Source organism: Syngnathus floridae, chromosome 10, assembly GCF_059516105.1.
Source record: "Syngnathus floridae isolate MCC-2025c chromosome 10, RoL_Sflo_1.0, whole genome shotgun sequence".
NCBI classification, from domain to species: domain Eukaryota; kingdom Metazoa; phylum Chordata; class Actinopteri; order Syngnathiformes; family Syngnathidae; genus Syngnathus; species Syngnathus floridae.
The window spans coordinates 12,129,589-12,156,892 of record NC_142422.1 but is presented as its reverse complement, the minus strand read 5'-3'; the positions used below and the strand labels follow the sequence as shown (position 1 = coordinate 12,156,892).

Genomic DNA, 27,304 nt, shown 5'->3' with positions numbered 1-27,304 from the left:
GCGGCTTGTTGTCAAGCAGACAAAGCAAATTGTTCTAACAACGACTTGCGAGCCACAACTGAGCAACAATGAACCCGCCAATGGGTTACTTGGCAACCGCCTGGTTGCCGAAGAGTGAGCGCCTTTCTATAACTTTATCACTAAGTGACTTGATGGAAGTGGAAATCCCTTTTTGAGGGAACTCCTTGGTCAAGTGGTCAGTGAGCCGAGATTAGGCGGGCGTGGCGGCGGTGGCAGGAAATGCCGAGAGGATTACAAAGCACGGCCGATTGACAGCAGATGTGCTTAACGAGGAGAGGAGAGCAAAGCGGGCTGGGAAGAAAGATGGCCGCTTCTCTTAGACGTCTCATGACTTGCGAGCGGGTTGTTAGTCAGGAATTTAGTGATGCTAAAACAGCTTCTTGCAAACTATCTTGCTTCTTTGCCCTCCAGCTGTGTGCAGTTACAGTGTGACCCCAATAAAGACCCCCCCACATCTCCTTGTACCTCCTGCCCTAATAAAAGGGATAAATAACTAGCCCTCCCGAGCTGTTTATTACCCCCCGGGGCACTTAAAAGCAGCTGTCACGTCTCTCTTCAAAACGCCTTTCCTTACACCGGACACGCAAAGCTAAACAAAAACACACACGCACGGCCAAGCTCTTCACACGGATGACATCAAACACTCGCGAGTGGATCGGCTCGTAAAACAACCAAAAGGTGACCGGACGGCATGTTGCGCCACAACCTGGCAAAATTACACAAACACAGATTTGTGAGGAAGACAAATGTTTATCCATGGCATCAAGGTCAAGAGAACAGCAACAAAGTTAGTTGTAGGTGCTCGGGAGTGGGCAGAGTCGAGCGCGGCAGAGGATTGCGGACACCTCCGTATACTTGAAGATGTGTCACATGAGGCAAGGCTGATGATTAGTGCTTTAACTGAAGCAATAATTGCAACACGGGTCAACTGTAATCTGGGAAAGAAGTGGGAGGGCACCTGAAGCAAGGCCCTGCGGGAACACACGGGAGCAACATGATGGGACGAGGAAGGGGGCGGGGCTCTTTTCTTTCTTCGCCAGTGCATGCATTCCCACTGACTGGAATAATACAAATGGACGCATTATGAAAGCATCCAGAAGTCATCATATTACATACATATCGACTGTTTTTTGGAAAGGTTGGAACAAATTAATAGCGTTTCCATTCATTTCAATGGAGAACGACGATCTGAGATGCAAATCTTTGAAGTTGCCTGCACAAATTGAACTCTTTTAATGTGTAAACACACGAGATGAGAAACTTGTTTTGACCTTAGTATTAACTAGTGTGCAGCCCCACTTTAGAAATACAGACCAAGCAGTGTCTGTGAAGAAACTAACTTCTTTACGAGGAAAAAAAAAAAACCCCACAAAAGAGGATCGGAGAATTTGAGTCAACCCGAAGGAGGTGGAATGATCTTTTAGAAACTTCCTTACATGGTGACTCATCTACTTTTGCATCAGCAGACCTCATCAAATGAGAGCAGCGTTTATCAAAAGCGGTACCGCTGCCCTGGTATGACCTCCCACTGCCGCCCCCTCCCCTCCCCCTTCTCGCATGAGACAATGCCCTTACAGTAGGCTTGTCTTGAACTGTAGCGATGATGAATGTCCCGATGATCGGTGTAATTAGCGACTCTGGAAGTGAGTGAGGACAGACGGGAGACGGAGAGAGAGACAACTTAGTTTCCACATTCACGAGGGTGATCTCGTCCCGCCCCACCACGTATGACGTTGGATTCCCGCTTCCATGAGCTCTAACATGCCCACCCCGCCCCCGTCCTGTCCTTTCCTCTTTTGACTAATTCCAGATGACGAGAGCATCTGGTGCATAGCTGAGGTGCTCGCAGAAGACCAACGTGGCCAAGCGTGGCTGGATGAAGCACAACTTGTAAAAGTGGAAACATACAAACTAAAAGGCTGCTGCATACGTGTTTGTGTTGGAGAATCTGTAAGGTCTGGAAGGTTCTCCCAAGAAAACCTGGATTTGAGATGAATTGAAAGGCATTTTGGAAAAGCACAATCGAGAAACAAAAGTTAGTGATTGGGGAAATGAGATAGTGCCCGTTGATGGACGACCTCCTTGTCTGTTAACACTTGACTGTCATCACCTTGTCTCGCGCACAAGCGCTCTGAGCGGATGATATGTAACAAGCAGGTGTTGGATGGTCTTTTACAGAAATCCGTCTCCGCCGCCAGGTCAGTCGTTGATTTACGTTTGTATCAAAAATAAATATCCCACCGACGTGGCAACTCCCGCTGGCCACTCAGCATTCTGTTTTATTTTGTTGACTACTCCCGTTTGTGGAAAACAGAAAGTGGCTCCCCTCTCCTTCGTCGAGCTCTAAAGACACACATAAGTGAGTTCATAAACCAAGTTGGCACAAACCCATCAGTAACTTATTACGGGCAAGAAAAATGATAATTCTGACATCAGGTGACTATCACGAGGCAAACGGGAAGAAACGAGCCCAGGCCCATCTTACGAGTGAGCGAAAAAAGGAGAAATTGAGGCCAGCTGATAACCAAGACAGGCTTAGAACAGCTGCAGCGCCCTCAAGTGGACAAAATGGCAGCTCATGGCCACAAGAAAAAACACCAGACCACCGCACGGTTACCACAGCAAACAAAACCGCTCAGAAGATGACTGAATTCATGAATTGACCAATTCCTGAACGTTAACTCTTGTGTGACGTCAAGCTCAAAGTCATCAAACCAATCAATTGTTATCAAATTCATCATGGAGGTACAAAAGCTAAATCACGGCCCAACACTGCAACCGTCCGAATACTTTTGGACCAAACCTTTGGCCACGCAATACCGCTTATATCCGACAGATGGCAGAAACGTCACATCCTATTCTTGTCAGCGACTGCAATTTTATCCGACTCGCGGAAAGTCAGCGGATGGATGGTCGGAAGGATGGAAGGACGGAAGGAGGGAAGATTAGTGGATGGATATTTAGTAGAGAGATATTTACTAGAGAGAGAAAGAAAATGAGAGCTAGATAATCTAGTTCCAAATTGGGGTTGCCGGTTTGTTTATAATCCTCCCATTTTCAGTTTCCCAGGAGAAATATCACGAACCAAGTTTTTTTTTTACAACTACTGTATATTTAAGTAAGCCGCAAATGACGAAAGCATGGCAAACCAGTCTTCCAGCGAGAGGGGGAGAGAACGAGGGAGGTGGGGGGGTAGTCTAAGAGAGAGTGAGCCGTTGGCTCGAACTTGTTCAAAAAGAACAGACGCTGTGCACGCGCTGGATGCGAGGAGGGCGTGATGAATGCGCGCTTTCATTGCCCCCGAAAGTGAAACGCAACAGGTTAAACTGGGAACTGCAGCGCACACCGGGGGTTGCCTAGTTGTAGTGCACGTGCGCGCGCGCGTTCCCCACAAGCCAATCTAGGCAGGAGGAGCATGGCCCGGCGGACCTGTTGAGTGGCCGATCCGACGCACACTTGTGGATCGTGAGGCGCGCTCCAAAGGAACAACTGCCACTTCTCGCTTTGTCATGATTTAATAATTTGTAGCCGCTGTCGCCTATTGGATACGACTTCAATCCGGATCATTGCTGACACCCAACGCCGAACTGAAATTCCCGCCGAGATGCCACTGCAGCACCATTTCATTGGAATCGACGCATCTCTGCACTGACGACACCACCGAAAGGGTTTGTTGTTTCTTCAACAAGCTAGGGAGACAAAAAAAACAACTACATTGTGGGAGTCTGATTGGCCGTTCCAGATGGAGCTGCGGGCATACCTGCTGTGCCTGATGTGCATCTTCCTTCTTAAAGGTAACGGCCAGCTTTCATTCATGTTTCTCTTCCAATATGCGTATGGCTCATTTTCATTGAATTTTATCAGTCAAGAAGCGGTTAATCTGTTTACCGTTACGCAAAAAGTGCTCTTTAGTGGACCACCAAGTCAATATCGATTGGTTTTGGTGTCTAAAACTTTGAATCATGAACTTTTTGAATACAGGACTATCTGAGTATGGTTGTTTCAGCGTGAAAAGAAAAATCAGGATGGCATATGATATTAGCATGACCTGTTTTTCTTGTATTTTTACTCTTTTACTGATCAAAATGACCTCAATGCAATTGTACTTGGATTCCTGCGTGTCTAATCGGATGCGATTGTGATCAAATGTTGCATTCATTGCTTCTGTTAGTGTTTTCCCAACCTGCACTTTAAGTGTTCTCGCATGTGTGTGTGTGTGTGTGTGTGTCATACAGCAGCATGTAGGTGAGCAAGTATGCGTGTCATGTTAATGCTTTCAACAGAGCTGCCGTGATGCTCGCAGCAGCCGCGCTCTGTTTTCCTGTACGTGAGCGGCCATTCATAAATTCTGCTCGTTTTAATCGAGCTGACTTTCATTCCCACGCACGCCGAACCTCTTTCCACCCCCGTATCCCCGCGAGGGGGTGACGGATGAGAATGAAATGATCAAGATAATGGAGAGACAATCTGCGGTGAAACGGGAAATCCAATCAAGGAATCCAACACCTCACTGGGCCTTCAGCTAAAAGGGAGAGGAGGGGAAGAAAGAGGCGAGCAACAGCGTTCAAGCCCCTCATCAAGCGGACTGCATCCCATACAGGCCATGTTTGAAAATGTCGTCAGCCATGAAAGCAGATCTCTTATTTTGGTGTTTCATCAAAATACTCGCAAGCGTCCAAACACATTCACATCAAGCTCAACGCACGCAAGTAATTACACGCACTCAGACAGCCAGAGCTGAACGTGCGGTTAAGAATCTGGACACGCTTTGACTCGATAAATGTTTGCAGCCAGTCGTCATGGCAATGGGTGGTCAAGACAGGCCGCGGTACAATGTCATATATAAACGGGAACAGGGGGGTGTCTATAAGGCGTGGGGGGGGTCTTGTGGTCTGCAGACAAAAAAAGAGGCCATTTATGGTTTTGGAAGAGGAGGATCAAGGAGATGAGAAGGAATCTTATTGTGGAGAGTCGGGTGTGGATGCGTGCGGCCACAAGAAAAGAATCCAAGGCAATGACCTGTTCAAAAATAACCCAAAGGCCCATAAAGGGAAGATTCGGCGCTGGCGTTCCGAAGGCTTCGGAACATCTGCGTGGAATCAAGAAGGATGGCCGCGACCCGTCCAAGTCGCTCGAGGTTTGGACGAGTACAAGCAGCACCACTTGGAAGCCAAACGCTGCGTCAAAAGCTGCTGGCCCGCAAACGCATTCAACTCAACGAGCAAGAAAAACAGCCCGGCGGCGGGTGAGCAAGCGCGACAAGAACGACACGTGCAGATGGAGCGTGGCCGCATCTCCGGTTTCGTCCGCCTGGTTAGAATTTGCGGGTATACCGACGGCTTCATTGGCATCACTCTTTCGTGAGCTGCACAGTCAAGTCAGTCGGGTCACGAATGGACCCAGTTGCTGCAAAACCGCAAGTGACGTCAGCTCACCAGACACTTCATTTGGTACAATTTAGCTCACATGCAAGACATGTACACTGGATAAAAAAAAAAAAAGTCACCCATGTCAAATCGCTCATTGACGTATGCAAAAGAAAACCGAAGAGAATTCCGCTCCGATGGACACCATGAGATTCTAATGAAGAAGCCTAGCATGTTTTCAGGAGCGGGCCAGCCAGCCGACGATCATCTTACCGCTCGTGACGGAATCAAAGGGCAGACTTATGCTGCCGTCAACAGGGTGCTCACTATGCTCCTCACTCCAACACGCCTTTCCTTCCTCACCTCTGGACTGAACTCCCTTTCAGCTCTGCTAGCTGTGTGCCGCTGCTGTTTATTCATCCTTTTCACTGGCTCCCTCATCCTCCCGGTTTCCAGTCTGTGTTCCCCAAAACCGAAACAAAAATATAGTATAGCGGGCTCTAGTCTGATATGTTATTTTTCTTTTTGGAAATGACCGACGGCAGTTAAAGAGTGGATGTATGTGATTCCTTGCGCACATTGACAATTTAAAGACAAGTGCATCATCATACGTACATCAAGAAAAATTGGCAAAATCGCTTTGGTTCTTTTGAAATGCTCTCAACTAGGACAGCAGCCATCCAATATTTTTAGAATTGATTATTGGCTCAATAATTCAAGAGAATGTGCATCCAAACCACCTTTGGTCAATATTGATGGGAGCTCTTTTGCTTGTGCTCAATTCTGCAGGCTGGTGCCAGTGCTTCAACATTGATGTGACGCATCCGCGGATCTTCGGCGGTCCGGATGATGCCCTTTTCGGCTTCTCTGTGTTGCAGCACGAAGCGGAGGGAGAGAAATCGTGAGTTTGCCGAGCTAGGCCGTGGCGCGCTGCTTTTTTGCCGCTAACTGACCTTGAGAATGGTTACCGTGCAGAATGCTGGTGGGCGCTCCTTGGGACGGGCGGCCCGGCAACAGGAAAGGAGACGTCTACAAATGCAGCGTGACGGAGGAGAGCAATTCCAACTGCAGCAAGTTGGATTTAGGTGAGAGCCAACATCCTCCGGGTGAAGGTCCAGAACCATTGGTCTGAGCTGTCGTTTGCATCCATCACAGGTGATGCGGCCTTTCGGAATATTTCAAAAAACTTAAAAAACTCTCACCTGGGAATGACTCTCACGCCGGATTCACCCGACGGCCTCTTGGTACGTGCCTCCGACTCAGTTTTGAAAGCATCTACCCCGCTTCTGTCTTTGAATAAACTTTGAAGATGATTCAGACACATATTGAGAAAGAGCAAGAGACAAACTTTACAAAAAGAACCTACACGTTGCCACCTGTATGCACAAAAAGCAGGATTGAAGAGGATTTCACATTCAACAATCTTCAGAAATACTCAACTTGCTGTTTTTAATCTTTTTTCAAATTTACACAGCCAGACAAAATAATCTTTCACCATCTAGTTGTCAACAGTGAAATTACATAAAATAAATGGGAAGAAGGACAAAATAGTTCCTGAATAAACGGGGCCCAAAATCCATGAAATGGATCTGGCAGCTCTCCGAGGTCCGACTCCAAAAGCGTGCGGGCGTGTAATTTGGACTCTTGCCGGGTTTGACTCAGCATGTGGCGTTTTGTGCCTTCACTTAATCCTGCATGTCTTCGCACGTCTCGGAGCTGGCTCGTTTATTGTCTGTGAAAAGCTGTCGGGCGCAGTCGCCACTTTTGTGTTTTTCTTGAGGCCGGCGGTCAGGTCTATAACGGGCTGGGAATGCGTCTCCGGACTTTTGTTAATAAAAGACGAACAAAAAGCCAACTCACCTCTGTTGATTTTCGTTTCCATCTCCGAAGGCTCCACTTTCTGTAATAAGAGGGCAAAATATAGGACAGGATGTTTCTCCACCCCCACTTTTGACGTGAGCGCCAGCAGCGTAGTGCTTCTCCCTCACTCTCAGCTCAATTAGATCCAAATTGCCTGACTGGTCTGGTGTTCTGGTGCTGCCAAGATGACAACAATGCTCACCCCCCACCACCACCACCACTTTCTCCGTCTTCCCGTTCTGTCCCCCAAACCGCATATTGTAATTTTTCCATGACCAACTGCCTCTCTTGCCTGCTTTTACTCACTGCCTGCCCTTATTTAGTCACTTTTGTAGTGAAACACCACGTTCGACCCAAGCAAACAAGCACCGGGATAGCTTAGCGCAGAAATCCACCGGTCCAGACCGACGTCTCGCCGGACCCACTTGTATTATTGACATGGTTACATTATTATTGGATATGAATGTGTCAGTGGTGCCTCGAGGTACGAGTGTAATTTGTTGGGCGACCGCACTTTTTTGGCAGGCATGCGCGCCACTGTGGTCTCAGGAGTGCGGCACGTCCATGTTCAGCACGGGCATCTGCGCCTCCATTGGAGACGACCTCCAGCCGCGAGAGATCATCGCTCCGACGGCACGACGTAATCGCAAACACTCGGGCATGTACATTGAGAAAGACGCAGGCAGCCATATGTCTTGTTCTCGCAGGGTGCACGACGTACATGGACATTGTGATCGTGCTGGACGGCTCCAACAGCATCTACCCCTGGTCTGAGGTGCAGAGCTTCCTCAGCAACATCCTCAGCAAGTTCCACATCAGCCCGGACCAAATGCAGGTAAGGTTATTGGTTGAACAGACTTCAGATAAGAGCCCTCTACACAAGCAACAAGTCACCCAACAACAATCAAGAGTTCAGCAACTAATGAACATTTGACCCAAAATAACCTTCAAGATGCTTGAAGACACTCCAGATTAAAGTTTGCTCTCAAACAAAGAGAATGACACCTTGTGTATTTCAAAACAATACTCAAAACAATACTCAGGCATATATTCTTTATCCACGTCCAAAAATGAGTCCTATTACAACAGCCTGCTGAGTTGTAGAAGAAGTCTGTTCTTCTGCATGAGGCTCTTTGTTGGTTTTATTTGAACCCTGGGCAACAGAAAAGTGACAGACAAGCTTTTTGGGCCAAATCATGCACAAGAACAGAAAAGGAAGTCGGTCCATGCGGATTGTTGCTGTGACATCAAAGGGCATTTGGAGGCCAACTCAACGCGCAGGGGAGGGAGAGGGGGGAGGAAGGTTGGTTTGGGTTGTAAGAGAAACAGGCAATGTGGGGTGAAAAGGAAATTCCTCTGGTTTTCCATTGAAGTCCAAGATTCCAACAACTCGCTGTTTGCTTTAGGTGGGGGGGCGCTTGTGGTTTTCTTTATGACTTCTAGCTTATATTTTCGTCGACTACGACTACAGTGGTGCCTTGAGATACGACTTGGATCGGTTGTGTGAATGCTCGCTCTTCTCAAATCATCTTTCCCATTGAAATGAATAGCAATGCTGTTAATCAGTCTTAGCCTTTTCGCCCAAAACAACAAAAACGGTTGTAATGTGTATTCTGGCAAGGGAAAAAGCAACATTAATGTGTCATGTGCAATTCCTCTCAGCTCATCAGTACAACACTAATATAAGTGGCTCGATACAGGGGATAAAGAATATATGACTAAGTACATTGTCTGTCTACATGTGTTGCCATATCATGTCTTCAATCAATTGCTTATTGGTTTAAAGCATCGCAAGATAGATGCTATGTAGCGTTAGCAGACCGAAAGGCTAAGCTATGTGGTTGTTTCAAATTCACAGGCTTCTCTTTATTTTTGATTATTGTTTAGTGTGTCTAAACTAACTGTGAGCTGCTACGTTTGGTTTCTCTCGCGTGGAGGTGGGAATCCTGCAGTACGGCGAGGTGGCGGTCCACGAGTGGTCGCTGAGAGACTACCAGAGCACACCAGAGGTGGTGGAGGCCGCCAAGAACATCAGCCGCCAGGAGGGACGGGAGACGCGCACGGCTCACGCTATCAACATGGCCTGGTAGGCCTCATCTACCACCACCAGTACCACTTTGGGCGCTTTCCGAATCATTTGGTGGACTAGAGTCTTACTTAAGTCTGAATTTCGTAAGCGTGCGCAGTCAGGGCCAAACAAGCATGTTGAATCGATGTGAGCAGCAGACATGTAAGCAGCTGCGCGCTCTCGGGCTTTCCTGAAAGATGGAATATTTCTGCCGTGAAGACAAACCCAGACGTGTTATTAATCTTGGGCAAGGAACCATATTTGGTAACTTTAGAACGTGCTCAAATAGGACCCTCCACACCTCAAAAGCAGAACCGTCTGATGTTTTCTGCCAACCAATGAATGAAGACAAATTATAGTCATAAAATCATATCCGATATTAAATACATGCTAGCTGGATGTGGTATTTAGTAATGTTCCATTTACTATTTATCACAGATATATAAATAAATATAAAATATATAAATGTGTAAATAAAATAAAAAATAATATCAAATATATATTATAAAACATATATATTATAAAAAATGAAATAAAACATTTAGTGGACTTCCACTTCCCTCAAAAACTTGAGCTCAAATATTGAGTTGGAAAGATGTGCAAGTATGATTAGTTGTGAATGAATATACATAATTGAGAAAAAAAATCACCAATCATGGAAACGCCCCCGTAGCATTTGTGTGCATGTTTTTAGATGATCGTGCATGTGCAAGATTTCATTTTGCTTGACCTGAATGTATTGAAGGATTTTCCCAACAAGGTGTTACAGATGAAGATATGTTTTTAAAAGAGGATGTAGGGGAAAGCTCGTTCTCATGAAATCTGATATTCACTGACAATATATTCGCAACATGCTGGCTCCTTTAATTTGCTCCAGATCACCCTCGGAAAGAAATATGCCAAAAAGGGGGCGAGGCCTGATGGCCCGCGAAGCCAGGCCTAAAGAAACAGCTTGCTATAGGCGAAAAACCACAAAGTCTTGAAACTAACCCTGCTTTTTTTCCTCTCTATTCCAAATCAAATTCCTGCTTTACTGGAGTCGTACATGCGCACACTCCCTCGCGCACGCAGCTAATTGGAGAGTTCCTGTTTTGTGCTCTATTTCAAATGCAACATTTGAAGAGGCGGTGAAACACTGCAGTGCAAATATTGACACGCTTTCAAAATGTCCTTTCTGCACTTTTTCTATTGGGGAGGGCACTCGTGGGTGAGCGAAGGGATCCTGGTGGAGGGAAAGCCGCCAACGGCTCCGTTGTGGTTCCGTTTTTGAAAACAGCCTCAATTGGACTCAATGAGCTTCTGCTTTCCAAGACTCCAAATTGTCCTTTGCTGCAGAGATGAGATACTATCTCGCTGCTCTATTTAGTTTACACACACCTTGTTGTTGTCATAGCGATGAGTGACGGGACATTAGTCTAAAACAATCGGGCCAGCCATGTGAGCGTCTAGCCTCCGATGTTGCCTTTGCCTGACATGCACGCGTACACAGTGGTCGGTGACAGCTGGGCGAGCGGGCGGAGTTGGCACGAGGGTAAGAAAACACCGGTGGGCGGCCGGCTGCTGGCTCAGTGTGGCCGCAGGTGAGGCGGCGCCTGCTCGGCTAGGCTGCACTCCGCAGCTGTCAAAACACGCACGGCCACGCATGGCCGTGTGTGTGTGTGTCAGCAGCGTGTGAGTGCGACTCTGTCGCACGGCTTGTAAAAGTTTGGCGGCCTGTAAATGAGCTCATCTTCGGCCTCCCCCTTCTCACTTCTCTTTTCATTTGGATGCTATTTTGGGTGTCATCACATTTTCCTTTTACGCCTCCTCTTGTTGTATTGTTTAGTTCACATGAGGACAACTTGTGCGTTTCTGTCCGCAATGTTTCGATACAGGCGGCAGGGCGCAAGCTAGCATTTCTGCCTCACCATTGTGACGGGGAAAAGTTGCACGTTAGGGAATTGTGCTACCGAGAATGAACGGATGAATGTCTCTTGACACACATCCTCACTGCTAAGTTCATTCTTTTCTCCGTACGCCTTTTCTGGCTCGTCGGTCTGTTGGCCTCCTCGTGTTTTCGCCCTATGTAATTTTCAGACTGCTTGTTGGGGGAAGGAAACGTTTGTTTTTAACTTCTGCACTTGGGCTGGCTGACTGGCGACCACAATTTTAAATTTAGCCGGGGACTGGAGTGACGCCTGAAAATGACTTGAGTGACGATGCTTCCCGCTCTCCCCAACACTGTGCGTGCATGTGTGTGTGTGTGTGTGTGTGTGTGTGTGTGTGTGTGTGTGTGTGTGTGTGTGTGTGTGTGTGTGTGTGTGTGTGTGTGTGTGTGTGTGTGTGTGTGTGTGTGTGTGTGTGTGTGTGTGTGTGTGTGTGTGTGTGTGTGTGGCTTACCAAGCGTAAAGCAGGTCCCACTGAGTGCAGGTTTCATGCAGACAAACAGGGTGTGGCTTCTGGTCAGTCTGTGCGTGTAAGCTTCCTCTTCATCATGCCACCATTGCATAGGAATGCACAGATGCCCTGACACACACTGCCCACTTTTGAGTCAAAGAGCGGCTACGTTATTTGTGTCCAGTATGACTAATGTGTGGTCCACTCGGGATCTGCATCAGTCCTGTCAATGCAATGGCCAGGTGCTGAAATGGTCCTATGGAGGGTGGGGAACTTGTGAAAAAGTCTAATGCAAAGCGTCAAACAAACATTTTGGGGCTTCTTACAACAGTTCATCTGAGGTTTCAATTTTTGAATTGCACAAGAATCCCACTTACCCGTTTTTCCAAGATGAGGCGTTCAGATTTTTTTTTCTGCTTTGACTTGCGAGGCCTCAGACGCTTTAATGCCACTCCCATTTAAGGTTTACTGACAAAATGTGTCTCTCTTTGTAAACAAAACTTCTATTTTCTACTCACGCACGATGCAGCACGGAGGCGTTCAGCGCCGAGCGAGGTGCGAGGGAGGGCGCCACCAAGGTGATGATCGTGGTGACGGACGGAGAGTCGCACGACGGCGAGGAGCTGCCCGACGCTCTGCTGGAGTGCGAGAGCAGAAACATAACCAGATACGCCATCGCCGTGAGTGGGACTTCTGATTTCACAGTTCCACTAGTTCGCTATCAAGTTTCATTTCATATCTATTCAGGCATTTCACAACATTGTTTGACGCAAATTGGGGAAGTGACGGCTTATATCTGGAAAGTACCACCGTCCAATAAAAAGTGAAGCACTATTTTAAAGAGGGATGACACATCCCTGACATTCCTCACACAGTTTGCTCCACACGCCCTCAAGATGCTGGCGACCCCTAAATAGCGTCTTCCAATTACCAAATGAACACTTTGGTCGCAGTGGCCTTGAATAAGCTCCGCCTGCCTACGCAGCAACAGGAGATGCTTTTTGTGGGCGAACGCCGCAAACTCCTCCCGTGGCCACGAGAGAATGAAAGTGCGTTTGTTGCCTTTTGTTGAGAAAAGCCAGACAGTCGTGTACAGTTGCCTGACCCGCATTTTGATGGGCGGGGATGATTTGAGACACGAATGTGGTAATGATACAAATTCAATTTGTGTCTCAAGCCACCAAGCAGTAGAAAAGTTGGTCAGGACTGCATGACCAGGACCACCTTTTGGTTGCTCTCGGCAACACTGCTGTTTATGCTCTCTACTAGTTTCACATTCAAACGTGGCAGTGACTCGGTTTTGACATTCCGCAGGTCCTGGGCCACTACCACCGAAGGCAGCAGAACCCTGACACCTTCATCAACGAGATCAAGTACATCGCCAGCGATCCGGACGACAAGTACTTCTTTAACGTGACTGATGAAGCGGCTCTCAACGACATCGTGGACGCTCTGGGAGACCGCATCTTCTCACTGGAAGGTGGGTGGTTGGAGCCAAGCAGATGAGTCCACCAAAGGAAATTATGGCAGATCTAAAAACGTGGCAGCTCATTTTTGACACGTTTTCAATAGGAAGCGATTTGTCTAACCCCTGAACTAGACCGAATATGATATTGAGTGACTGTAACATCAAATCATAAGAAAGTAAACACGGGACTTTTGAATGACTTCAAAGGTTGGAAAGCTGAAACGAGAAGTATGGCGTTGAGTACAAAAAAGTGCAAGTGCGTATCCGGTGAATAAATGACTGCAGCAATGTTTATATATAAGGAGAGGAAGTAGTGTTGAAAAGAGACACCAGCAAAAATACGCTAAGAAATCAGACAGCAAAGGAAAAGGGTGCGGCTTTGCTGTCACCTGTGGAGTTTGAGAACGTACTGAAAAGGAAGGAGGAAGGGAGGGAAGGCAGGATATATCAAGCAACGAGAGGATGCCGAGCGCTCACCATACTCTACCTCTGTGCTCTGGCTCACCTCGCAGGCACTCTGGGCAACCAGAGCTCCTTCCATATGGAGATGTCGCAGATCGGCTTCTCCACCCACATGCTGGATGTGAGTCCCACCTCGTCCCTCGCGCATTTGCACACTCTCTGCGTCTTCATGGTTTTGTCTGGTGGCGCCGCGCTCAGGACGGGATCCTGTTTGGGATGGTGGGCGCTTACGACTGGGACGGCGGCGTGCTGAAGGAGGGCACCAACGGGAGAATCGTGCCCGCCAGAGAGGCCTTCGAGAGCGAGTTCCCCCTGGAGCTGAAAAATCATGCAGCATATCTCGGTACATTTCAGATCTAAATCGTGATATCAGACAAGAGAGGAGTAATTGATTCTGTTTGTTGATCCCACATGATGTTGGGCTCGTATTCAAGAGAGATTTTAAACCAATTTGGGGATCATCCAAAGCAAGCAATGAGTCCCATTTGGGAAACAGAGCAGACGTAAGAACATTAAATCAGCTAAAACATTATGTCAACGTAGCCTTGAGTGGCTGTGTATCAGGATCTTAAAGAGCCACAGATCTGTGCTAAAGTCATTGCTGTCATCTTTCCAGTCAGTGTAAAGTGATAGTTCTTCCAGGAGTTTATATGCAAGAACCCGGCCGATGGTTTATTTGCGCAGGCTACACAGTGTCTTCTGTGCTGGTGGGCGATTGGAGGAGGCTGTATGTGGCGGGTGCGCCGCGCTTCAAGCACAAAGGCAAAGTCATCTTGTTTGAGCTCAGCGACAACGCCGACGTCAACATCGTGCAGGCCCTCAATGGAGAACAGGTGCAAGTCCAAGAGTGACAACGCCACCCCCTGCTGTCAGGAAACTGAAAGAACATGACTGCCGCCCCTAGATCGGTTCCTACTACGGCAGCGAGCTGTGCGGTGTGGATGTCAACCAGGACGGAATCACTGATGTTCTCCTGGTTGCAGCACCCATGTACCTGGGCTCCGGGAACAAAGAAGCTGGGAGAGTCTACATCTACACACTCAGTGGGGTAAGACTGCACAAAAACGGGGAACACGCCATGGGTGGGATTTGAATCCCAAACCTCAGAACCATGAGGCGGACATTCAAAGCACTCAACCATCGATAACTATCGTTCCCAGTTTGTATTCCATGTCCTTGCCTTTTTCTCAGGAGGAATTTGTCTCAAACGGTACGCTGAAATCAGACGAAAAGTCCCAAGATGCTAGGTTTGGCTACGCAATGGCCGTTGCGCCGGACCTCAACCATGACGGATTCACTGACCTACTGGTGGGTGCCCCCTTGGAAGATGACCATCGTGGGGCTGTGTACGTGTACCACGGCCAAAGTATTTACATTAACCACCGCTACAAACAGGTATTTGGCAGTCTTTAACCCCTGTGACCTCACAAAAGTATTCCAGAATCCAATCAGAGTGGTTGCTTGATTTTCAGCGTATCGCCGGGATGTCAGTGTCCCCGTCCTTGCGGTATTTTGGCCGTAGTGTTAGCGCCAGGTTGGACTTGGATGGAGACGGGCTGATCGACTTGGGAGTGGGAGCCCACGGCAGTGCCGTGCTGCTCAGGTGAGCCTAAAAAAACAGGGACTGTCCATCAAGTAGAAGGTTATTTCCAGCATTCATCCTTCATTTTGCAGATCTCGAAGCATCGTGCAGATCAACGTCAGTCTGTCCTTCCAGCCGCACTCCATCAATGTCATCCAAAAGACGTGCCAGCGCGGTGGGCGAGAGTCCGCCTGCCTTGACGCCACCGCCTGTTTCACGGCCATGTCCCGCTCCCCTGGACCGAGCAGCAACGGCTTTGGTAGGTCACTTGCCACCTTTAATCCAGGTCTGGTTTCACAAAAACTGACTCGATTGATATCTTTCCCAGATTTGTGGGTAGCGGCGATGTTGGACGACAGGAAGTTGTCAGCCCGGGCGCTGTTTGACGACAGCTCCCACAGGTTGACCCAGCTGGCGGTGCGGGCTCACACGGGACAGACTCTGTGCTACAAACTACCCTTCCACGTTTATGTGAGCATTTCAGGCCAACATTCACAAGCTTCGAGCAAGACTCCTTCACATTTTCATCCCTTGTCGCTAACAGGACACAGCAGACTACATTCGCCCAATCAGCTTCTCACTGCGCTTCAAGATCAACGACACTCAGAGCGGTCCCGTGTTGGACGAGGGCTGGCCCACATCCGTCAAGAAATACGTGAGTGAAAAACGGTGGGCCCACAGTTCCTGTTTTTCCCTAGCCAAACCTGATGTTCTTTCCATGTGTCCCTGAGCAGATCCCCTTCTTTAAAGACTGCGGGGAGGATGACGTGTGCACCACGGATTTAGTCATACAGGCCCAAATGGACATCTCTGGGACCAGGTAAGGTTGTGTAACCGCACAGTCAGAACATGACAATTCAGCTGTTAACGTTCCACAGAGTCAAAGTTCTCCTGTTTCCTCCACAGACACAAACCTTATGTGATCCGCAGTCCTCGTAGGCGTATGTCAGTGGAAGTCCAACTGGAAAACAGATTGGAAAACGCCTACAACACCAGCCTGACGCTGCACTATTCACGTAACCTGCACTTCTCCAGCCTAAGTATTCGGGTATGACCCAACGACAAGAATTTGGCAGGATTACATTTCTAGTGGTGGCATCTCGTCAAAAGGGCACCACACTTTTGGCGGGTCATTTGGGACTGCATCTATTCCAATCAAGTAAATTTATCTCCTTTCTGGATGGTTTCATATTTTGTTTGTAGGAAGAAAGCAACTTCAAGATTGAGTGTACAGGCCTGGGCTCCAACAGTCACTCGTGTAATGTTAGCTACCCGGTCTTCCGCTCCCAGTCCAAGGTACTCGTGGGAATAAGCGCATCACATGACGCAAACGGCACCCATGTAATCCGTGTCTTCTCTGTGACCAAAGGTGAACTTCATGCTGGAATTTGAGTTCAGCTGTGCTACCCTGAACAATCGAATCCAAATGAAGTTGAATGTAGCCAGCGATAGTGTGGAGCGAGTAGACACTTTAGGGGACAACAGTGTTCAGCTGCAGAGCTTTGTCCAGTATGAGCCCGACTTGTTCGTCAGCAGGTAGAAGCCTGTGGCACCATAACCGTTCTGGCCTCATTTTGGGGTCCTGCCGTTGGGTCTTCACATCCGTTTTCCTCCTTCTGCAGTGATTCAAATTTAAACCGATATGAAGTGCATCCCACGCGGACAATGTCAGAAGCCATTGGGCCAGAGTTCTACACGCACTTTAAGGTACACTCACAAAACCTCAGTGGTGAGTGGGCAGAACCGGCGAGTTGGCTTTCTCCCCCAGTGCTAGTTCTAACAAGAAAAAGACTCCTGACTTTGTAAATTAGAGGCAACTTTTGTTTGCAGCTCCAGAACCTGGGTTGTTACCCTGTGAGTAATCTGGAGTTGAGGCTGCTTTTGCCATCGGCGGCTGCGGAAGACCAAGTCTTCATGACGGTCACAGACATCTCTTCTCACAACGTGAGTTCCCCCCGTCACGAGCACCCCTTTCCTCGTCTCTGGGTGACACACTGGAATTGTCTCCCAGGCCTCAGCCGTCAATTGCAGTGTCACAAGTGATCTGGCCACGCTGAAAGGCCGCCAGAAAGACGTGCGTCCATTGCACCCCGAAGACATGATAGAGAACGACGTCCTGGTGAGGCCCTCGGGGCATCGCGGCTAGCCATCCTCAAAAACTGATTTTGTATTTACCATCTTCACAAAGAACTGCAGCAGGTCGTGGTGCATAGAGATTACGTGTCAAGTCCAGCAGCTCCAGAGGGGACAAGCTGAAGTCATTCGCCTCAGCCGCAGAGTCCATGATGACTTTTTCCGAAAGGTGAGCAGCCAAGCGAATCACACAAGTGAGTCACTGCGGCGAGTCCTTTATTTGATGTGACATCGCCAACTACTGGCATGGCATGCATATTACATAATTCTTCATATATTTTTTTTTTTGCCCCTCCAGATGTTGCTTTCAGGATGATTATGTAATTAGCCACTTTGGCTTAAGAAATTGAGCTCACCCCTTGTGCGTCCTTGTTTTCTGCAGGCCAAATATAAGTCAGCGAGGATCGTGAGCATGTATCACATCGCACCTGGCGAGACCAACCTCATCACCTTGGCAACAGGAACGGTGTGGCGAGAGGTAACGGCAGCGTACTATGTGCCGTTCAAGAGATGAGGAACTTTGAATTTCTCAAACATGTCCGCTTGCCTCCAGACTGTGCTGGAGGTGCTGAAGGGGCGAGCTATCCCCATCTCGCTGTGGATTCTCATCGGGAGCATCATTGGTGGCTTGCTGCTCCTGGCGCTCATCATCTTCATTCTATGGAAGGTGAGCGTGTGGAACACAGATGATGTTTGTCAAGTCGACTGGTCTCAGCGCAGCAATCACATCATTTGTTGTCCTTTCTGCACAGCTGGGCTTCTTCGCGCGCAAGCACAGAGAAGATGAGAACCAAGAGGAGTGAAAGCAGTACTTGCTGGGACATTTCTGGGTTCATCGGGCTTGTCAAGCGTTCCGCCTTCGAGCGGGTCCAAAGACGGAAAGCATCCGGCTCCCGCGACAGCCAAAGGGGCCCTATGACGGAAATGCACTCGCCACTGGTCCAAGGCTTGGGAACACTTGTGTAAATATTACATTTGGAAGTGGTTCAAATCACATTTTTTAATTTAATAAACAGACATGCTCTTGGTTTTACGTTTCAAACTATCCCTGCGTCTCGAAACGCTCAATTTTTTTTTTAGAAATTAAAACGGATGAAACATGCTCTTTGTGGCCATTTCACCTTAATTAAGCAGAAAGGATGGGAACTACCTTGATGGAATGGCCTGTTTTGAAATGGGCAAAAATCAGCCCATTTATTTATTACACAATGCAATATAACAAGAAATAAGTATTTTTTTCTCTCTGTTGTAAAGTTAAACGACAGATTGCTGTAAATCAGTCAAATGTTCTGCTTGTATTTCATGTCTATTGTACACATGGAAGGACTTAAAAAAAGTTCATGTATTCATGATTTTTTTTTCCCAAACAAATCTTACTCTGCCAAATGTGGGAATAGAAAACTAATATTGGTGATACATGAGATGAAGCATTAATTTTAAAAGGGAAAAAAAAAACAGGTTCTACTGGACAACGATTGGCGTCGAACCGGACAAAAAAGGGCAATTAGCTCCAATAAACTATAAAAGCCTGATTGATGTTTGGACACAGTTTGTGAATACAATCTGATCATTTTGAGGAGGAGGCAGCGGTGGTGGTGTTGATGTAAGTTTCCAGCAGGAAGATGGTTTCATCCACTTGGTTCTCCGCTGAATCCAACCTTTCACGAGAAGAGCAACGCAAGAGGGCGTCAGGCGGGAGCCGAGACGCGCTGTGACGCCGGGCGATCCTACTTGTTAATGTGAAGCCGCAGCGAGTCCAGCTGCTGCTTTTCGGGAGCCGTGATCATCTCCTCCACCTCCGTCAGCTGTTCCGCTTCGGCCCCGCCGGCCTGCAAAGATGCCAGGATGGCTTCGATGCGCTGAGACTTCTCCAGCAGTCGCCTGCCAAGCCAAAAGCACACACTGAGACCACCTGCCATTCGGGAATGGACGACGAGGACGACAAGGCACTGACTTGTTGTTGGATGTCTCAAACAGACGTCTGTGGATGAGGTTTGCCACAGTCTGCACACACACAGTTGCAAAGTTTTCATTTTGGCAAAAACGAGAATGTATAATATACGGAGACCAGCACGTATGATGTACAGCTCGGGAAATTTTGCGACTTATACATTTCTTTATATAGTCTATAAATATCCATACGCAAAGAACCACCATAACCAGAATTCTCTTTTGACTCTGTCGCCTTTCTCGAGCTGTACGTCTACACATTTACCTTGTAGCAGTTCTGAAGCAGCATCCTGGCAGTTGAGAGCTGGTTGACGGTGTAAAGATAAAAAGTGCGAGACGGAGCAAAGTCTGGAGTCTTGGGGATTTCCTGATGAGAACACAAAGCGGTCAAGCATCCGGACAAGGACGGCACCGGGCCGGGCTTGAGCAATACTGCGTGGAAAACAAAGTTGCCGGCGATAACGGGATTTTTTTTGCCCCCAAGTAAGCAACCAAAGCCCACCGCAACATTTCAAGACATTTTAGAGCTGGTACAAAACTGAAAATAATGCTTTGAATTTGCAGCATTGGAAGGGAATTTCAAGCTATTGTAGTTAGACGATAGCAGCTACAGGAAGGGAAGGGTGTTCTGCGAGTGGGGCGCTCTACCTGCAGCTGGACCAGGTTCTGAGACAGAAGTGTGTAGAGCATGTCTTTGGCCTCCTTGGCAGGAATCATGGCAAAATCCTCTACCTGCTTCTGTTCCAGGTGTTTCTTCTTCAGCAACAGGCGGAAGATGCGCGCCGATCGAGATCCGAATCTGCCAAAATGGGTTTAGGGGGCCGTTTTGGAGTTCAGGCGAAGGCTTCAAACACGAGCTCACCTTTCCTGCACAACAGACTCCAGCGTGGCCCGTGCGAGATTGGAAAGGATTCGGTGCAAATCTGACACGTCGGTCGAGGAAATCAACTCAATTCTGGACTAGCTGCCAGTTATTCTCAGAGTACATTTAGACAAACAAGCATTTTGGGGAAGTAAAGGATACTGACAACGTACAGCCCACCTCCGCTCTCACCAGCTTTGCCCACAAACTCCATCTAAAAAAAGGCCGTTAATGTTTATTGTGAGTCAAAATCGGGACTGTGAGGAGCGAAGGCAAGGTGTCGTACCGGGTCATCCACCAACAAAGTGAGGTACTGGTCCAGCACTTGTCTGGGGACGGTGTAGGCGGCCGGCAACGATCTGAAGATCTCGTTGGCCGAGAGGGGCTTGGTGCAGGCTGCGTCGGGGGGGGTGGTCACCTCGCTCATCCTCAGCATGGTCCTTACGATCTCACCGCCTGTCTGACGTCAAAGAGCCCACATAAAAGCGTCAAATCCGGGCGTGTGCAACGCGAGCGGGTGTGCCGAGGCCCGACCTGGTCCAGCTTATTGGCCACGGCGCTGACGATGGCCTGATCTCGAAAGTGCAGATGGAACCGCTCAAAGTTCACTTGCCAGTAAATGCCCTCATCGCCGTGAGTCTGAACACAAACACCGACGTATTGAAGATGCAGCGGGCGGAGAGCAAAGACACCCGACGTCCGGCACGTTGGGGGAAGTGATATGAGCGGGATGTGTGAGACGCACCTCAGAGTCCATCCTGGCCTTCTTTGCAACGCTTTGCTCCTCGGCATCCTCCAACTGCCTCTTTCCTCGGCCTACCAGCGTCACTTGCGGCACCGAATAGCAGTCGGCGAAACTCTCGGGAGCCGGCGGCTCTGCTCTCACGGGAGCTTCCGGCGTATCCGCGGCACCCTTGCTTGCCGCTCGAGGGCAGCGTTGAAGGAAATGAGTCTCCACCAGTTTGGAGAAGGCAGACGACACTTCCTTGTAATCCATACTCTGGCCCTCTGTCACCACACACGCAAGCAGCGCAATGGAAAACTTTGCAAGACAGGAATATTTTAAGAAAAGAACAAGCAATTCCGCACCTCTCCTACACTTATGCTTATCATTATCTAATTGGTAAAACACAGGCTGGTTATTGTTGTTATCTTGTCCGGGAAATCGCATCTAGTGGTTGAGTTACTGACCCTCCATGGTCTGTGTGAGGCGATCGGCGACCACTTTAACGATGTCGCTCATGGTAACGCGACCCCTCTGTAGCATTTCCTCGACGATGAGCTCGCCGGTGTCGCCATAGAGCGTCTTGGCGGTGTAGATGTAGCGCGGGTAGCGCAGGATCCTCAGGATGAGATGGCAGCTGGCACGATACTCGCTGGGCCTGCCGAGACCTTTGCGGCCAGTGCTGAACATACAAGTTCCGTGTTGCACCAGCACGCACAGCGACTTTTTCACCTGTTGTCACAAGCACAAGACGACCATGAAATGTGCGCCGTCCCCACATAAACCCCCAAAAGAACTACTACCTTTAAATTTCAGTTTACATTTGTCTGAAAGCGTTCTACTCCAAATTCGATTTAGGGATACATTTTGCATCATCAGAAGAGGATCAAATATTACCAAGTCCAGAGAGACGCCAGTTTCTTGAAGGATGTTCCTCAGATTTTGCGCTTCACCTCGAAGCAGCTGTGTGCCCACTTTCTCCACAACTTCTCCAAAGTGTTCCCGAAGAAGAAGCCCGCAGAGGCGTACCTCCTGGGAAGTCATCTTGACAAAAATAAAATAAATAAAATAAATCTGAGGTAATAAAGACGAGATACCAACGCCACAAAACAAAAAATGCTGTTGAATTGGCTTGGAAATGGGAAACACGTTCAGAATGTGATTTATGATAAAGCTTTTTTTCAATGTATGTTTGTAATCACAAACCTTTTGAATTCGGCAAATGTTTAATGTTAAAAATGTGCCTCACACGTGAAGAGTAAATTCCAAGAGACTATTTGGGCTGCGCTATGTCGGCGAGGATACCGGAAGTTCTGCCACACTAATGGTAATGTAATCATATCCGGGTACGCTTGCCAAGTGCACTGTGGGAATCGTAGTCTTCAAACTCGGGGGAATGTCACTTCAACGAAAACAACGCAAACATTTTATTCCCTTATTATTACCTCAATTTAAATCCTGGGTGCAATGATGTACATTTCAAACCCTAGTTTTTTTTTAAAACGCTCAATGGTAGAAAATAAAGGACGCGTTGTTATTCTGTTCAGATTTTTTTCTTTTGAACGATAAAGTGGCGGGCGGGGTGGGTGGAGGTGTGTAAGAATCCAAAGGAATCAATAAAGTGCCACAAGACTTGTTTGTTTGGTTTCATTTCCAAGAGGCATTTATTAGGCAGTTGTGTTCAATTGCTCCCATGATGTCAGTATTGATCCAGAATGCTGCTTTTCATGAAGTTATGGTGCTGACAAAATATTTTTATGTGCCTAAACGTCCTGTACACATATTAGGACTTTTATTTCTAAATATACTACCGCTTATTTTTAGAACAAGAATCTTAAGAGTCCAATTGGACTTATTTCAAATTCTTCCGGCTGCAAAACAAAGACAAAATGACAAAGTGTGTTTTCAATCCAATCGACAAAGCAAATTATTCATGTCCCTAAAATACATTTCATTTTCAAAAGTTGAAAATGTGATTACTTTTCATCTTGAGAATCCAACATAATATCATTATATCATGCACTCTTAGTTTGAAAATACATTTAATTTGACAGATTTTTTTCTTCGACATAACATAACGAGCCAAAGCAATTCGGCGGTTGAGTTGTCAACTGTATGTACTTTCTGGTGTATTGTTTGAGGACCCGTTTCTGTGGCGTCGGCGGCTCGGCAGCAACGGCGAGCACGCTCATGCTGATGCTGACGCAGAGCACCAGAACAGCCAAAATCAGCAGCGTGATGTCCAGTCCTCGAGTCAACCTCTGATTGATTCAAAATGAATGTCAGCATGGCATGTTTTCTCAACCATAAACATCACATTATGAAACAGAGAAGATTAAATATGTCAGTAATTGGTAAAGATAAATAAATAAATAAATAAATAAATGAATAAATAAAATGATCCGATAATAGAGATTAATGATAGAGTATTTTCAATCTTGCCTGACTGCGTGCGTATTGCAACAACAAACTTGTTATTCTTTACAGAGGAATATTAATTTGTCTGTGTGCATGTTTTTCTCCATTCTTGTTATCTGAAGGGTGGCGGGAAGGCAAAGTTGACCTACTATGGCGTACAAGGCCACCTCTTCACATCCGCCGTCGTACCAGGACCCGCTGCCACAAAACAAACCCACAGACAGAGGCGCCAGGTCCAACGCGTACAAAACCACAGCCACCACGGACAGCACGGCACACAACACGTTCACGGTCACTGTCAAACTAGCCTGACAACAACAAACAACAAAAAGAAAAGGGATTTCATTTTCATAGGCAGTAACCCAAACCTTATATCACAGGTTTGTGTAATTTCTTTTTGCATAAATTGTATTTTTAAAATTGACACAAAATCATTTAGAGACTGGGGAGGGGAAAAAGTTCAACTGTATATTTGAAAAACACGAAAAAAGTAATTCTGCTCATTTTATGCCGCCTTGGTTTGTTTAAATGTTTCCTGTGCTGAAACACCGAAACTTATCAAAACTAATGACTAAAGAATTTACTATTAAAATGAGAGGCACATAAAGGGTAATACAAATTGTACCTGTACCTCTCAAAACAAACCGTTCTTTAAGATTACCGTAGTGGCCCGAATATAAGACGACCCTGATTATAAGACGACCCCCTCTTTTTCAAGACTCAAGTTTGAAAAAATACTTTTGAACACCAAATTAAATGTTTATACAGAAAACAATTACAGTACATCTGAAACAAATGATTATAACAATATATTCGAGAGAAAAAGCATGTTATTTTGCCTCATTCAAATCATGCAAAAACTGTCTTTATTTTCTCTTATCTCTTCTCTAATTTTCTTCTCGCTATTTTTTATTTTTCTTCTTCATGCTACCGCTATTTTTATTTTTATTCTTCGTGACAGGGGTTCGCTTTGGCCTGGGGAGTTGAGTTCAGCATTCGCTTTAAAGATATCTGGCGCCATCTAGCGTTGTGAATGGGTATAATGTCTAGACTCCGAATGTAAGACTAACTCCACTTTTTCAGTCTTATTTCAATGCAAAAAAACACCGTCTTATATTCGGGCCACTATGGTAAATGTTTTGAACTTCCAAGTTAAATACAACTAAACAGTACTTAGGCAGCAATTCATTTGCCTACCACCAGAGGGAGCCCATCTGGGCTGTACTCACAAAGCAGCAAGATGGGCACTGGCCTGACAAAAGCGACAAGACTCCCGCAGTGACAAACTACAAAGAGGAGAGACCAGACGCAAAGTGAGGTGTTATTTCAAGGCAGCATGTTTGCCTGCTTCCAAAGTCATCGTTACCACAGCGCCGATCCAGTAAGCTGCTCCCAGACTGGCCAAGTCACCGGGGCGTATCCGTGTCCTGCCCACCCCCAAGCCCATGTTGATCACACCCACCAGAATCTGAATGGTCTGCAACATACGTTAGCAACAACCCAAATAGCATGTAGCCTAGCCGAGCCTAATTCAGCACAATATTTTTGCTGAAATATGATTCAGCAAGTCACAAAATTAAAGTGCCGTTTTAGACTATTTATGGTTTGGAAAATTATATTACAAGATTAAAGCTGTACTTTTTCTAGGAATAAGACACAATACTAATAATTTAAAGCTGTACACTGCGCTTCTTTAATTGTAATACGATTACATCATCGTACAATGAAAAGAAGTGTGCATATAAGGTGATAGGCCTTTGTAGTTACCCCGAGGACAGCTTTGGCCTCGCCCTTCAACACCCTGCAAGGCCTGCAGCAGCCGCAACTTTGGATGGAGCCCAATGCGCTTGTTTGATTGGAAGCTACCATCACCACAGCGACATTTTTGTCTCCCATTGCTGTCACAGACATCCTGGAGGAATGACGGACGGCAGCAATCAATCAGGAAGAACACAATCGGAATTCGACGGCGTCAATCAAAAGTCAGCGACAGCTTTTGTCTGTTTGCGTTACTCAAGATCAAATTTTTCTTTATATCAGGTGCACTCGGCAATATTTACACAAATGTACCACAAGTATGTAGGACTTCAGAGTTTTGTTGCTTCCTCGAAGCCAACATTTTTGGAGGAGAAAAAAAATCATATATTTAGAAGAAAAGTATATATTTTACAATGATGATGATGAGTAGTAGGAATAGTACAGTACTTAAGTATTTTACAAATTAAAAAAAAAAATTCAAGGAACAGGTTGTACAAAATGCCCGTTTTTGGAAAAGTTCTCGATTTTCTTTCTATACTTTTATACTCGGTTTTTCCTTTGCAAACTATTTTGTCATGAAGGTTTTGTGAGCATCAAATGAGAAATCTTACCTGCTGTTTCTTCGCTGTCGGCCAGATGTCATCTGAGAGGGCAAGTGGATAAGGACAAACATCAAATGTCAATAAAGAGCAGGCCAAAGCCCATTTCCTGTCTGCTCTTTGACTTCACAATAAAAGCTACCTGGCTTTCATGTTGGCTGGCTCCAAATGATGCTATTAGTACAGTGGTTCTACACAGAGGATAAAGAAAATAGCCTGCTACCTGATCTCTCCCCATGCGGTTGTTTAACTAATTGTGTTTGGTATATTGCTGTAAGGGTTCAAGCGCTGCAACAAGAATCCTATTTAGCGTTAGCATTAAGCTCACAGGTTCTTTCTCGAAAGTCATTAGCAGGCCGGTGGGTGGCGACGAGTACCTCTCGCCCGACGACCAGAGTCTTGACGACCTCGGCGGCACACTTGAGGTTGACGAAGAGCTGAACGACGGCCAGCGTTGTCAAAGTGGCGTCTGCAGATGTCAGCAGTCTCTGACAGACCAACAAGATTCCTCATCATGACCAAAAGTATCCCCGCAATTTCCTTGGCGGAGGTTCACCTGCGCCAGGAGAGCCACCGTTGCGCAATCGGCGTGCAGCCGCCGTTGTCGTCCCGCTAATCTCGGTTGGCACATCCACAGGACGGAAGCGTTTTCCGCATCGGCGGCGTACAGAACCAAGGCGGCCAGAGCAAAAATAGCGCAGGCCAGGTTCAGCAAAGCCGCAAAGCACTTCTGCAACAGAACGAAACTACCTTGGAAACTCAGAGAAAAAAAGTGCGAAGTAGAATAAAATGTTAAAATTGAGGACTCACCAGGCCAGGTGGCGGCAAGCGTCCAGACAATAGCGACATGATTCCCGTCACCACGAACTGACGACAGACAACATATTTTCAATTAGTGGACGAAACATTCCATAGAGGGGAAAGATGCGCATGCGTCGTCATGGTGACACACCACAGCCCCCAGCCAGTAGGCAGCCCCCAAAGCGCTCAAATCTGCGGGTCCGCTGCTGGTCCGCCCAGGCCCAAGCCCGATGTTCAGCGCACCCACCAGGATCTGGACCGTCTGGGATAAAACAAGAAAGAGACCTTATTGGCTAACATCACAACTTTGAGTGTGATTTTATTAAAGAGTGACAGAAAGGCAAAGAAGCGCGGTCGGCTTTCTCACCCCGAGGGCGGAGATGAGACGCGCGTCTGCGTCGGCTGGTGACATGTCGCCACTGCCGAGCCAAAGCGTCTTCCGGGCCTCGCAGCCCAAACCCAAAGAATGAGGGAACGCGAGTCCAGGCTGAGTAGACGGCTTTGCCTTTTTCATGCATGAAAGCGCCCACCTGGCAAAAACTAACACTGCTATCAGCTGGAAAAATGCTGAGCAAAATTCCCCAATTCTTCCTTTATTGACTCATGTTCCTGCCCGCGTTCGTGTTACGAAAGCACCTATAAAAGGGTGTGCACAATTGTGTAACCACTTGGAGAAAATGAAAACAATTTGGCGGATTTTAAAAGACTGCCATTTGAACAGGGATGTGCTTCTATTTCATTCTCCAACACATTCAAGAGCACAAAACCTTCCAAATAATCCACACAGTCATGCAGAGCGAAATTTTTGGCTTCGTTTTCCACTATTTGTTGTTCATTGAAGAGCAAAAAAAAAAAA

General features: G+C 47.1%; 3 protein-coding genes and 1 long non-coding RNA gene across 6 annotated transcripts; 1 reads left to right on the top strand and 3 right to left on the bottom strand.

Annotated features, from left to right (window-relative positions):
- Nucleotides 1-681: 681 nt before the first annotated feature.
- On the bottom strand, nucleotides 682-12,443 carry LOC148392510 (uncharacterized). 3 transcript variants are annotated; one of them, XR_015860980.1, is made up of 7 exons: nucleotides 12,069-12,443; nucleotides 11,695-11,977; nucleotides 7,248-7,287; nucleotides 6,590-6,688; nucleotides 6,341-6,520; nucleotides 6,128-6,254; nucleotides 682-3,710 (listed from the first exon to the last, which is right to left on the bottom strand). It is a non-coding gene; the product is annotated as an uncharacterized LOC148392510 (long non-coding RNA). The 3 variants fall into 3 exon arrangements; XR_015860979.1 differs by having other exon boundaries at nucleotides 11,695-11,947; nucleotides 12,069-12,442; XR_015860978.1 differs by having other exon boundaries at nucleotides 11,695-12,441.
- Nucleotides 3,357-18,381, top strand: itga10 (integrin, alpha 10). Its single transcript, XM_088387776.1, has 30 exons — nucleotides 3,357-3,689; nucleotides 3,764-3,815; nucleotides 6,177-6,288; nucleotides 6,363-6,472; nucleotides 6,543-6,631; nucleotides 7,773-7,887; nucleotides 7,955-8,082; nucleotides 9,185-9,333; nucleotides 12,221-12,371; nucleotides 13,006-13,171; nucleotides 13,672-13,742; nucleotides 13,820-13,964; nucleotides 14,306-14,454; nucleotides 14,526-14,669; nucleotides 14,813-15,016; nucleotides 15,094-15,224; nucleotides 15,296-15,462; nucleotides 15,532-15,674; nucleotides 15,748-15,858; nucleotides 15,938-16,023; nucleotides 16,110-16,251; nucleotides 16,407-16,499; nucleotides 16,573-16,739; nucleotides 16,826-16,910; nucleotides 17,034-17,147; nucleotides 17,215-17,322; nucleotides 17,392-17,505; nucleotides 17,719-17,814; nucleotides 17,890-18,003; nucleotides 18,089-18,381. Exons 2-30 carry the CDS (start codon nucleotides 3,764-3,766, stop codon nucleotides 18,137-18,139), a joined length of 3,507 nt encoding a protein of 1,168 aa, XP_088243902.1. The 5' UTR covers nucleotides 3,357-3,689; the 3' UTR covers nucleotides 18,140-18,381.
- Nucleotides 18,382-18,496: 115 nt separating this feature from the next.
- On the bottom strand, nucleotides 18,497-22,222 carry polr3c (polymerase (RNA) III (DNA directed) polypeptide C). The gene is made up of 13 exons (XM_088387781.1): nucleotides 22,079-22,222; nucleotides 21,770-21,916; nucleotides 21,340-21,604; nucleotides 20,894-21,156; nucleotides 20,683-20,787; nucleotides 20,435-20,608; nucleotides 20,311-20,362; nucleotides 20,149-20,209; nucleotides 19,935-20,085; nucleotides 19,552-19,653; nucleotides 19,291-19,340; nucleotides 19,068-19,217; nucleotides 18,497-18,994 (listed from the first exon to the last, which is right to left on the bottom strand). Exons 2-13 carry the CDS (start codon nucleotides 21,914-21,916, stop codon nucleotides 18,904-18,906), a joined length of 1,611 nt encoding a protein of 536 aa, XP_088243907.1. The 5' UTR covers nucleotides 22,079-22,222; the 3' UTR covers nucleotides 18,497-18,903.
- Nucleotides 22,223-22,522: 300 nt separating this feature from the next.
- LOC148392507 (uncharacterized) lies at nucleotides 22,523-27,184 on the bottom strand. The gene is made up of 11 exons (XM_088387783.1): nucleotides 26,816-27,184; nucleotides 26,600-26,710; nucleotides 26,458-26,514; nucleotides 26,204-26,377; nucleotides 26,025-26,135; nucleotides 25,660-25,691; nucleotides 25,058-25,202; nucleotides 24,657-24,767; nucleotides 24,520-24,576; nucleotides 23,440-23,598; nucleotides 22,523-23,133 (listed from the first exon to the last, which is right to left on the bottom strand). Exons 1-11 carry the CDS (start codon nucleotides 26,960-26,962, stop codon nucleotides 22,915-22,917), a joined length of 1,323 nt encoding a protein of 440 aa, XP_088243909.1. The 5' UTR covers nucleotides 26,963-27,184; the 3' UTR covers nucleotides 22,523-22,914.
- Nucleotides 27,185-27,304: the final 120 nt, after the last annotated feature.

Excerpts from the sequence above, each read along its gene's own strand:
- itga10 (XM_088387776.1), top strand. The coding sequence starts at position 3,764 with ATGGAGCTGCGGGCATACCTGCTGTGCCTGATGTGCATCTTCCTTCTT. Across the intron at positions 8,083-9,184 it reads TCAGCCCGGACCAAATGCAG|GTGGGAATCCTGCAGTACGG; the intron begins GTAAGGTTATTG and ends TCTCGCGTGGAG. Across the intron at positions 9,334-12,220 it reads CACGCTATCAACATGGCCTG|CACGGAGGCGTTCAGCGCCG; the intron begins GTAGGCCTCATC and ends CGCACGATGCAG.
- polr3c (XM_088387781.1), bottom strand. The coding sequence starts at position 21,916 with ATGACTTCCCAGGAGGTACGCCTCTGCGGGCTTCTTCTTCGGGAACAC. Across the intron at positions 20,788-20,893 it reads AGGCCAGGATGGACTCTGAG|ACTCACGGCGATGAGGGCAT; the intron begins GTGCGTCTCACA and ends GTTTGTGTTCAG. Across the intron at positions 18,995-19,067 it reads CTGCGGCTTCACATTAACAA|GTTGGATTCAGCGGAGAACC; the intron begins GTAGGATCGCCC and ends TTCTCGTGAAAG.
- LOC148392507 (XM_088387783.1), bottom strand. The coding sequence starts at position 26,962 with ATGAAAAAGGCAAAGCCGTCTACTCAGCCTGGACTCGCGTTCCCTCAT. Across the intron at positions 25,692-26,024 it reads CTCTGGTCGTCGGGCGAGAG|ATGACATCTGGCCGACAGCG; the intron begins GTACTCGTCGCC and ends TTGCCCTCTCAG. Across the intron at positions 23,134-23,439 it reads AGGTGGCCTTGTACGCCATA|AGGTTGACTCGAGGACTGGA; the intron begins GTAGGTCAACTT and ends TGAATCAATCAG.